The following is a 12180-nucleotide window of genomic DNA, read 5'->3' on the forward strand; positions in this document are numbered from 1 at the left end:
TGTGCTTGCACAGCACTTGCTTGCAAACTGTATGTAAACCACTGCAGGCTGTAATGGGGGAGGCTGTCTCCCACTCACTTCTGTAGTGGAGGAGTGGGGTCACAGGACCATAACTGAGGTAAAATCCTGTAAAACTACCCTAAAGTCTTGTTTCCTCCTCAGTGGAGAAGTCCTTTTTGTGACAGATGCATAAGGCTGGAATCACTTACTCTTCTTCCAAGGTTTGTTTCTCCACCAATCATTACAAAAAGTTTATTAAATACTTGAGGGGATATTTACCTCACACTTCTCCCACAGTAAAATAGAATCAGTGGAGAAGGGATTATATTTGGGACACTGTATCTATATTATAACCCAGCATATGGCAGGCCTTCGGGCACCTGTAAAATCCAACAAACAAGAACTCCTCAGAAATCCAAAGTGAAAAGTCACACAATAGAAAAAGATGACAGGGAAGCACCTCAAAGCAAAACAACAACAACAAAAATCTATCAGTCTTACTAAAGATTGAGTGGTGAGATGAAAACAGGTATGGAGATTGGTGCTACTGGAGTTACAGACAGGTTTCTCCATAAATACAGCAGGAGCTGAGCCACAGAGAGGCTGAAGACAGACACAGAGGCTTGGGGCAAGAGGGATGGGAACACGCAAAAGAAACCCTCCGATACAGATACGACCATGGCATTGTGTGAACATGAAACAGAAAGGCACAGTGAAGCACATTTAAACTACCTACAGGTGAGAGCGGCATGAGAAAGCCCCACTATTAAAAGAACCAGTTTCTGACTGTGTTAGACTGTCATTTTTGAAAATGTGAAAGTGGGAAAGTGCTGAAGAGACTACAAAAGTCATACCACTGATGAGAAAAAGTCATTAAGATGTCCTTATGCCAGTCTGATTTCAAATCCTAACAGCCTGATACCAAGGATAACACGAGGAGTCAACATCCCTAGAAGTGTTCAAGAAAAGAGTAAATGTGGCATTGAGTGACATGGCTTAGCAGGCACGGTGGTGACGGGTCAATGGTTGGACTAGATGATCTTGAAGTTCTTTTCCAACCGTAATTCTATGATCTTAAATTAATAGTGGCAAAGGAATGGATTCTTTGTTTTAGTAGAACTGTGAAGCAGAGTTTTGATCACAGAATTACAGAGGAGTTTAAGTCAAATATATAGTTCGTGATTTTGTAAATATCTGCCACAGGGGAATTTGGGCAGTGAATCTATTTGGAAAAAAAAAAAAAAAAAGTTGTGCTCCATTACAACATAACTAAGACAGGCATGCAAACTTCCAAAACATCATCATTAAAAAAAAAAAAAAAACAAGCACAGACTTAACTCTACATGGAATTCTAATAGTAGACTGTCAGTGTTTGTGGACAAGAGCTCAAAAATCACTTTCAGCACTGGGGTTACACAACCAGTGTTTATAGAAAGAACAGATCTGGTCACAGACAGGAAGAGCCATCAGTCACACTGCTCTGTCACCACTCTTCAAGTTCAGCCATCTGACCCCAAAGAAAACTGCTGCAGTACTCCAAGTCCAACTGGTTCCAGTCTGAAAGCACATTTGCAACAAACTATGCAAAACACTGCAGATTCCAGCTCCAGCAAGGCTTCTCTTTTGGTCTAATGTTTAGCTGAAGAACATCAGTGTGCAGACTAATAGACTGACAGGCCTGAAACTAGAAGTTACTCTAGAAACAGAACAGTAACCAAGGAACCAAAGCATAGCAGAAGGGAGAGGAAGCAAAGCAAGACCTGGCATATACAAAGCAACGGCTTTTAAAGAACACAGAAGTGCTACAAGAATTCAGAATGACTGCGGAGATCGGTAAAACCAAGATGAACACAGAACACAACCAGGAAGAAGCTGTGTGCCCCTCACTCGCACAGAACGAGCCGAACTCAGCAACAGCTTGCCTGTTCCCGAACAGCCGACCCAAGAGCACCGCGCGTGCGAGGTGCGTTACAAAGTCGAGCAACAGGCTGGAATCGAAGCGCTTCCGAGGCAGCGCACCGTGACTGCCTCCGCTTCGACTTCAGAGCCCACGCCGCCCCCGGTAAGGGACCGGGCCGGGCCAGGAACTCGGGCAGGGGCACGACGAGCGCCGTCCTAGCCCACCCGAGGAACAGCAGCAGGTGAGGAGGCTGAGGCGCGACCCCCGGGGCAAGACGGACGGCTGCAGCTCCACCCGGGCCTACCTGCCCCCGCGGCCCTGAAGGCAGCCCCGGTCCCGCGACCCACCTTGAGGAGGATGGAGGGCGGCAGTTGGTTGATGTCGGGCGGTGGCGGAGGTTCCCGGCAGCCGTCTCCGGGCTGCTCCAGCGGCTCCTCGGAGCCCGCCTCGCCGCTCCGCTCCTTCACTCCCTCCTTCTCCCTCTCGTCCTCGGCGGGACACCTCGGCGGCGCGGCCACGCCGCTCCCCGCGCCGTCGGCGGCCGAGGGCAGGGCGCGGGGCTGCGGCTCCGCGGGGCACTGGCAGGCGGCGGCTTCGGGTTCCGCCGCGCCGGCGGCGCAGCGCGGCTGCTTGCAGGGGGGGCAGGCGGGCAGGCCGGCCCCCTTGCGCTTGCACACCATCTCGGAGACGGCCTCGCCGGGCGGCCCGGCCGGCCCCAGGAGGCCTCGCACCGGCGAGGGCAGCAGGCCCGAGAGGAGGAGGCGCCGGCAGCGCCCGCGCGGTTCCCAGGCGGCGGGAGGCAGGCGGAGGAGGCGGCGCGCGGCGCGCTGCTCGGCGGCGGCGAGGGCCGCGTAGGGCGGCGGCGGCAACGGCAGCAGCGGGTCCCCGGCGGGCAGGGGCGACTCCGAGGCGGGCGAGCTAGCGCCGTGCACGATGAAGCAGAGCATGCAGGGCCCGCGCAGGAAGCAGCTCCGGCTGCGCGGCGGCACCTTCCTCCCGCGGCAGCGGCGGTGGCGGCCGCCGCTGTCCCGGCTCAGGCTGCTGGCCTCCTTGGAGAGCAGGTGGCCCATATAGGAGGCGGCGGCGGCGGCAGCGGAAGGGCCCGCGGGGCGTCACCTGCGGGCGGCGGCGGCCGCTGTCATGCTGCCGGCGGGGGCGGCAGGTGGCGGCGGCGGGGCTGGTTCCGGGACGCGGAGCCGGGAGGGAGACGCTTCCGCTACCGCCGCCCTGACCTTCCCCGCGGGACGCGAGGAGGCGGCGCTGCGGAGGGGCCGCCGCCGCCCGGTGGTGCTGCCGCCAGCGGCCGGGCCGGGAGCCGCCGCCGGAGAGACGGTCGGGAAGGGCCTGGAGGCCTGGCGGCCTCCCTCGGGTGGAGCCGGGGCCTCCCGGAGCGGCCTGCGCTCTCCCGGGCTTCCCCATCGCGTGCGGTGCGGTGCGGCGCTGCGCGGGTGCGATGGTTGCACGAGAGGCGTCTGTAGATACGCGCGTGCAGACGGGGAGCTGCGGGGGAAGGAGCCCTGCGGCCGCGCTGAGGATGCTCCGGCCCCCGCTCTGGTCCCGGGGGCTTGCGGCTGCGATGTGCGGGGCCCGGAGTAAGGCTGAAATAAATCTATTGGTCAGAGCCGGTGGGGAAGAGGACAGGAGTGCAGGCCAGGCTTTTGCGATGGCCGAGTAACGCAAGCTGAGAGACTGATGAGAGCGTTCACCTTCCAAAGCCGCGTCTTCTTTAACAGTGCCTTCTTCACAGCTACACGCTCCAGCAAATCCCGTTTCCTGCTGTTTTGAATCGCTGACCAAGACCTTTGCCCCTGTGTTATACTTTGTTACAGTTTCTCAGAGTGTACATCTTTGCAAATATGGGCCGTGGCGCTCTAATTAGTACTGTCCACAGCAAAGTTATTTTGTGTGTTTCAGCATTCAGTTCTAAATTATTGTCATAAAATGACTTGCACGTGTAGGTTTAAATATATGCAGGACTTTGCCTTCAGTAAAAGGTGTTTGGGGAGGGAGGAGGCCAGCTGTAGTTAGGATACATATGGTGCAGTATTGCTATTTAATAACCAAGGGCTACAGCAGAAGTGCTCAGTGCCAAGTATTGTGAACAAAATCTTTTGGCCTGTTGCCCAGGAAAATGTTGTGTGGGGATTAAAAAACCTGTGACACTATCTTCATTTGATTCTTGTGTTATTAAACTTCAACCTCCAGTAAAAATAGGCTAGCTCAGAAGAATTAGAATTAGAAGATTATTGGATAAAAGTTGCATAATATAATATTTTATCTGAATTTTTAACTCACTGACATCCATCAATATAAATTACAGCAGATTTTGGCAAAAACCTGGCAAGTCTATTCAACCCTCAGATTTAAATTTATTATTTTAATAAGAATGAATTCAGCTTGAAAAGGTCATGGCAGTTAAAGTCAAGCACTCAAACTAAAGAGCATTCAGGATAAATGCTTAGTGTCAAATATTCCAAATAAATTAGTTATAACTGTGTAAATTCTAAAGAGCCATTGTGGCTTTGTCTTTACTTACATGATCACCTACCTGCAGTAATTTTGGCAAAGATGACTGACTTCTCTGTGTTGCTTATACGTCTTATAGTCCAATATTGTCCCATTAATTTGAACTACATACATACAATATATGTGTACATATAACTCACATATGGAGTTCTTCCTATTTCTGAAATATTTGCCTTGATATGATCCACTTCTGCCTCTTTTTGAAATAAATTGACTTGCCCAGAATGCAGACAGGAATTTTATCATCTCTTCTAGTCTTGCCTTTCCTAAGGAATTTCACCTTTGGGTAATTTTCCTATGTGATTCTTATCATTTTTATCTTGTTCTTGAGCTTGGTCTGTTGCTGAGGTGGTTTGTTGCTATAGAGATTTCAGAATGCAAGAAAGAAAACAGATAATAAGTGGTAACTTTTCATAAACTACTCATTCTTTTTGTGCTCTATCACTTAGTAACAAGATTTTGGCCCTAAATATGGCAACAGAACCATTCCACCAGTTTTATAGGCAGGTATTAGAATCATAGAATCATTTAGGTTGGACATTTAAGATCATTAAATCCAACTGTTAGCCTGGTACTGCCAAGTCTACCACTAAGCTATGTCCCTAAGCACCATATCCACACATCTTTTAAATATCTTCTGGGATGGTGAGTCCACCAGTTTCCTGGGCAGCCTGCTCCAGCATTTCATAATCCTTGTCATGAAGAAATTTTTCCTGACAGTGTATCTAAACCCTTCCTGGTGCAAGTTGAGGCCATTAAATCTCAAGCTATCACTGTTATCTGGGAGAAGAGGCCAATCTCCACTTCACCACAATCTCCTTTCAGGCAGTTGGAGAGTGCAGTGAGGTCTCCCCCGAGCCTCCTCTTCTCCAGACTGAACAATCCCAGTTTTTTTAGCTGCTCCTCATAAGACTTGTGCTCCAGACTCCTCACCAGTTTTGTTGCCCTTCTCTGGACATGTCCAGAGCCTCAATGTCTTTCTTGTAGTGAGGGGCCCAAAACTGAATACAGCACTCAATATGTGGCCTCACCAGAGCTGAGTACAAAGGGCTCCTGCTCACTTAACTGTTTCTGATATAAGCCAGGATGCTGCTGGGCTCCTTGTCCACCTGGGCACACTACTGGCGTATGTTCAGCAGAGTGCTGACCAACACCCCCAGGACCTTCTCCACTCGTGACCATTCCAGTTACTTTGCCCCCAGCCTGTAGCATTGCATGGGATTGTTGTGTGCAAGATGATAGTTATGTCAGTAAATCCTTTCTGCTATTACAGTTAAATGTTTTAAGTAAGAAAAAGCATCCCTTCCAGTTTTCTTTCACTTGACATAGCCATGTTTCCAAACCTAAGTGTATATCAAGATATAGAAATAAAGAAAAAAAATGTTATTGTTTCGTAAAAGAGTGTTTGTGTGATCATTTGGTTGGGAACTATTAACATATTACTCACAAGATACATACATCGGGCAAGGGGGCTTGTCTAGGTTATATTTAAGGGTCCTGTTCAGTGGTTTTATGATTCTAAAACGCATGAGAAAATATATGACTGTCTGGAGGTGGTATTTGATGTGCAAAGCAAAAATCTCCATGCCCATTCTTGAATATGCACGCCCTGTTAGCTGGTGTACGGATAATTTATTTGAAAATTCCAAGAAACTATAGTATGTGAATCTCAACTGAAAATAATGAATTACTGAGACTATTAATCACCTATAATGTCTTTCTGCTCACGAGACTTCTGAGTACTTGGAACACAAGAAACTGGGAGAGGGATTTTATTTTATCTTAAAATCTTTTCCATCCCCATCCCCTCTGCCAAAAAGCCAAGCTATAAGGAGAAATACTTGAAGAATTTAAAAAGTACAAAGGGCATGGCAATATTCAAAAAAAAGAGCAGATAACAAATTGTTCAATTAATCTGATATGAATTCTGTCAAGTATCTGTCAAGTGAGCTTTTTTAAGGTACTTCTGTTAGCTGAAGAAACTCTAATTTTAAAAGTATTGCATAAAGCATGTATAAAACATGGATGAGAGCATTCCTAACAGCACTTCAGAACTACTCGGAGAAGCATTTCCTGCACGGTTAGTATTATGTCTGCAGTCATTACATTCGTTAACAGTTTAAGAGATTATACAAGATCTCAGTCAGATAGAATTAACTTTTTTCATGGCACCCTGTATAATGTTATATGTTGGATTTGTGAATAAAACAGTGCTGCTAGCACTCCAGGGCTTTGGCTGTTTCTGAGTAGTGCTCGCAAAGTGTGAAGACTATTTCTCACTCTGGGCAAGTAGTCTGGGAAGGAACATAGCTGAGATGGCTTACCCAAATAGGACAGAGGAATATTCTATTCCTTATAAATTCATGCTTAGCATTAACAACCACGGGATTTAATCTTTCAAGTTAGCCTTTCAACAGAGACTTGCTGGGGCATGGGTCTGCTTGTGGGAGATGGAGAGCAATTGCCTTTGTATCTTTTGTTTGATTTTCTGTGTTGTTTTGTTTTGTTTTCTTTATTTCTGGGTCGTTTGATTTTCTTTATTTATTTCTTTGCTTGTTTCCCTCTTTTCTTCACTTATTAAACTATATTTTCATTGTTGGTCTTCCTGTTCTCTCCTGTCTCCCAGGGGATGGAACCAGTTCTGCTGGCTGAGTTCAATCCATATCAGAAGTAAAACATAGATTGACTATCAGTGAAACTGCATATAGTACTAAGAATTGTGAGATAATGACAAATGAAGGCAGAACAGTCAGAAAAAGTGTCATATGAATTACCAATTAATTTTTGAAGTACAGAAAAAAATGCATTTTTTTTCTTCAGATTTACATTAAGACAAATTTATTCATAGAGTCATAGAACCACTATGTTTGGAAAAGACCTCTAAGATCATCTAGTCCAATTGTCCACCTATCTCCACCACATCCCTCAGTGCCATGTCCCTCAGCGCCACTTTCATACATAGCACCTCCAGAGACGGTGACTCAACCACCACGTTGGGCAGCCTGTTCCAATGAATTACTGCTCTTTTTGAGAATAATTTTTTTCCTGATATTCAACCTGGATCTCCTCTAGTGAGACTTGGATCCATTCCCTCTCATCCTATTATTAGTTACCTGGGGAAAAAGTCCAACCTCCACCTCCCCTCAGCCTCCTTTCAGGTAGTGGTACGAAGCTATCGATAAGCTCTTCCCTGAGCCTCCTCCAGACTAAAAAATAATAGTTCCCTCAGCCATTCCTCACAGGATTTGTGCTCCAGACTCTTCACAGCTTCATTACACTGTTCTGGATGTGCTCCAGAGCCTCAGTGTCTTTATTGTCTTTATCTGTGAATATGCCTCTTGTTTTTAATGTCTCTCAATTTTCTGGATCTCTATGAATTCTTCATTGGATAAATGTCTTCAGAAATGTTAATTGAATATGTTAAACATATTGAATATGTTGAATATAATTGAATATGTAATTTTTCACTCTAGAAGATGACAGGTTGAAAACCAGTAGCAACTCAGGTGGCAGAATATCTTTTGATTATGGCAGTATGACATTATCATTTTCTTACTTTTTTAATCCTCACAAACCAAGGATCTCTCATAATCAATCCAACCTCCTTTGTCAAATTTTCAAGTAATAAATAGCTTCTAATTTACACTTGCTACTGCATGTTTTATTCTGCCTCCTCTACCCATCTGTTATATTGATATTTTAATTTACTGAATGCATTTCAGCACTCTGTCAGGATTAGGTTTTAGCCAATTTTGTCATTAATTTGTAGCATTATGGTTTTCAGTCATCTGATGAACATTTTGAAAAGAACACCAGGATGCAGTCCCAGAGAGTGTAATTCAGCTGCCTTCAGACAGTTCCAACACTTGATCACATACTCTAGGGGACAGAGCAAAGGACTGAGGGCTGATGGGTATAGCATGGCCCACTGGAGCAGCAGCTGCAAACCAGGTAGGTATTTTAGCTGCTGTATGTTATCCCATGTTTAGGCAACTGGATGTCTAACTGACTACTATGGAATGTCTTCAGAAATATGTTTGCTGATCAGTAATCCGTTGAGAAAAAATATGCTTTCTTTTGTAAAATCCTACCTGTTCCATTATGTTTACTATAAATGCTCCGTATGTCTGTTTTTCGTCAGCTTATTCTTCTCAATGTTTTTGCCGTTCTTTCCTCAGAACAGCAGTATTTTGTGCAGCTACACCACTGACCATGAAAGTTAGCAAACCTAATGTGCATCATAAATTATAGTATTTCTGAAGCTGCTCCATGTAACAAGGTATTTCAACACTGTAACTAGGCAAGTTACAAGCCAGTGGTGCTATCAGGGTTCTGTGGAGGCCAGGGCACAAGGGATCGCAGAGATTTCCTGTGACAGGATAGGGCAGCACCTCAGAAGCTGTGGCAAGACATAACTTTTATCCTCAGACTAACAGCATTATTTTCAACTGTCTTTGTTACTTAAACATGAATGTGTGTGTCTAGTCATCTGGCTTTTTCTATTAAGTAGGTCTTTGCAGTTCCCCAAGGATTTACCATTATGCAGCTGGAGAATGCAACCTTCCTTCCACTGCTTTCTCTCTTCAGTTGAAGTAAAAACTCAGATCTCTCAGAACACTGTCCTTTATTGTGGTGAAGCGAATTCTCTTATTGCAAAAGGAGAATGGTGTAAGTACCAGAAATAAGCTTTAATTCTTTTTAACTTAGCTTTTTAATAATCTAGGCAAGACATATATGTATACAGCTAGGGAGACTATATACCATTTTTTCAAGATAATAAACTGTTGGGTTTTTTGTTGTTGTTGTTGTCAATTGTTTTGTTTTTGTTTTCTGATACTTTGAACAAATTTTGTATGAACATAATGAATGACAAGCGAGAAGCATAAAAATTGCAGGCTCTTCTGTTCAATGCAAGGTTTTGACACTGGATGTCACTATTGTTTCATGCAAGAGAGGATGTTAACTGCTGTAGAATGAGCTATTACATGACTGGGCATTTTTATCAGCTGTGAAGTCTTCAATGCATTAACTTAAGGAAGAAGATATAGCTAATAGCGCATTTCTTCATTATTACTGCCTACATCTCATGAGATTAGAAGTCATAAAGCCAGTTACGTTGAAAGCCTAAAAACTATTCAAACTAACACAGTCTTGGAATTAAGCAGTAAAATTTCCTTCATTTATTATATTATTAAAGATTTACTACACATATAGAAGTAGATTTTGACATTTTTCAATGTTACGTCTGTGCATATTTGAATCAGGCACACACACTTATGACCCAAGACTAGAACTGCATTTAATTTTTAAGTTGCCAAAGAACACAAGAGATTATATTTTTTAAAAGTCATTATGATATTCTATCAGAGAAAACCCGAGAGAAATGAGCCTCATTTTCTAAGGCACTTTTTGTGCACTTCCTGTTCTGAAGACCTTGAAATCTGAATTGAGATGTAGTGGAAAATTGGTAGTGTGAAAGTAAAAATTCATCCTGCACATAAGGGTTATCCCTGAGGAATGGGGGATGATTTTGTTTTAAGACTGAATGGCTTAATATCTCTGTGTGGAGAGATGAAGACTGTGAACGTATTTATCATGCTGTTAATCAAATTCTGTCTTTTCAGAATCTATATAAATATACAGGAAGAAACATCCACAGTAAATTAATGTTGCCATCATGGCAGTTATCATGGCATAATCCTGTTAACTATGATTATCAAGTTCCATTTTAGAGCTAATTATCTTTCTTGATCACAGAACTATGGAAAAGTTGTATAATTTTATCATATTTCATGATTGGATATCACCTACTTGTCTTCAGATAAAATTTATTCATGATCAGTTTAGCTGCCAATTTCATCCCTTTTATAGTTAGTTTACACCACATCTGCAACATAGTCTACAAAGCTCTGGGATTGATATTACCTTGTTCTTTCAGCTTTAGAGTATTAACTGCTATCGATTGCTTTTATCTCAATGTAAGCTAAAACAACGCTGAAAAATACTAAAGAGCAGGAAATCTGATTACTGTAGTTACGCAGCTGACATGTTGGTGTGTGTGCATATATGACTGATAAGCAGTTAGGTAACAGAGTAAACAGGAAACTAGCTAGTAAAAGCATTAATGAGGTTTAAACACTACTGTGATATTGATCTGTGTAGACTAGTTACAAAAATAAGGCATTTAAGATTGCTGGCTGCAGCGAGTGCCAGCTGGCTGCAACGAGTGCCAGAGTCTGGCCCTTGAAGTGCCAGGCGATGGAGGCAGCGCCTGTGTAAGGTGCGACCAGGTAAATGACCTTCTCAGTCTGGTGGCCTGCCTGAGGGAAGAGGTGGAGAGGCTGAGGACCATCAAGGACTGTGAAAAGGAAATTGACTGGTGGTACCAGGCCCTATCAGCCCCGAGGTCCCGGCATGCAACTGAGGCTCCCTATGGAGCATGTGGCCCCCAGTCACCTTGCAAACAGGTGGAAGAGAGGAATCGACAGACAGACTGTGCTCCTGATACAGTGAGCCCTCAGTCTGCTCCTTCCCCTCACAATACTTATGAAGAACGAGGGGGTGTGGGACTGGGACAAAACTCTCTCCCAAAAGGGCAAGGTGATATCCACTGCTCAGTGGAGGAGCCTCTGCCCTGTTGTTGCCGAGCAGAGCAAAGCTGTTTGAGAGAGAAGGACAGATGGAAACAGATACCTACTTGGCGTTGTGGGCGTCCCCCCCCCCCAGACCATGCTCGGCTCCCCAGATGCCTCTGCGGAATAGATTTGAGGCCCTGGAACCCAAGGGAGAGGTGTGTGCAGGTGTGGAGGGAGGCCCACCCGTGAGGGTGAGGGTGCCTCAGGGGAAGCGGTCACCCCCACGCCTCAAGACTTCCTCCACTCGGAAGGATAGAAGGGTGGTTGTCATAGGCGACTCCCTGCTGCAAGGAACTGAAGGCCCTATATGTCGACCCTACCCGCAGAGAGGTGTGCTGCCTCCCTGGGGCACAGGTCAGGGACATTGCTAGGAGACTTCCCAGACTGATCTGCCCTTCTGACTACTATCCACTATTGATAGTACAGGCTGGCAGTGAAGAAGTTGGTGAGAAAAGCCTGAAGGCTATCAAAGATGGCTTCAGGGGAGTGGGGCGGGTAGTTGAAGGAACAGGTGTGCAGGTGGTTATTACATCTGTACCTTCAGTGGCAGGAAACGATACTGGGATGAGCCTAAAAACCCATCTCTTGAACAAATTGCTTAGGAGTTGGTGCAAATGCAGGAGTTTTGGTTTTTTTGATCATGGGGCAATTTACTCAGCACTTGGCATGATGGCTGCAAATGGAAGCAGCCTGTCTCCATGGGGAAAGAGGGTTCTAGCTGAGGAATTGGCCGGACTTATTGACAGGTGTTTAAACTAGGTATGAAGGGGGAAGGGGACAAAATGAGGACCGCTGGGACTGAGGGGGTAGTTCGAGGCTCCAAACAGGACTTGATGGGTGGAGACAGTGCAGTTCAAAGGCTTGGAGAGGGGTGGGGGGATGCTGCTTCTCTTAAGTGCCTGTATACTAATGCACGTAGCATGGGGAATAAACAGGAAGAGCTGGAGTTCTGCGTGCGGTCGTGAGGTCATGATCTCATTGTGATCACGGAGACGTGGTGGGACAGCTCGCATGACTGGAATGTTGTCATGGAGGGCTGTGTGCTTTTTAGGAAAGATCGGCTGGCTAGGCGGGGTGTGGAGTTGCTCTTTATGTGAGAGAGCAGCTAGAATGTATTGA

At 45.5% G+C, this 12180-nt stretch overlaps 1 protein-coding gene across 3 annotated transcripts in view; it reads right to left on the reverse strand.

Annotated features, from left to right (window-relative positions):
• The window catches only part of FBXL17 (F-box and leucine rich repeat protein 17), a 278017-nt gene extending 274746 nt beyond the window's left edge, over positions 1 to 3271 (reverse strand). The window contains exon 1 of one of the 3 annotated variants that reach the window (XM_085214418.1): positions 2248 to 3232. In XM_085214418.1, the coding sequence (XP_085070544.1) occupies positions 2248 to 2970 (723 nt within the window). In that variant the 5' untranslated portion in view covers positions 2971 to 3232. Of the gene's footprint in view, positions 1 to 2247 lie in introns of all 3 variants that reach the window. The other 2 variants (XM_085214419.1, XM_085214420.1) reach the window with 2 other exon arrangements.
• Between the last annotated feature and the right edge of the window lie 8909 nt (positions 3272 to 12180).

Source organism: Meleagris gallopavo, chromosome Z (assembly GCF_905368555.1).
Source record: "Meleagris gallopavo chromosome Z, MGAL_WU_HG_1.1, whole genome shotgun sequence".
Classification (NCBI taxonomy): domain Eukaryota; kingdom Metazoa; phylum Chordata; class Aves; order Galliformes; family Phasianidae; genus Meleagris; species Meleagris gallopavo.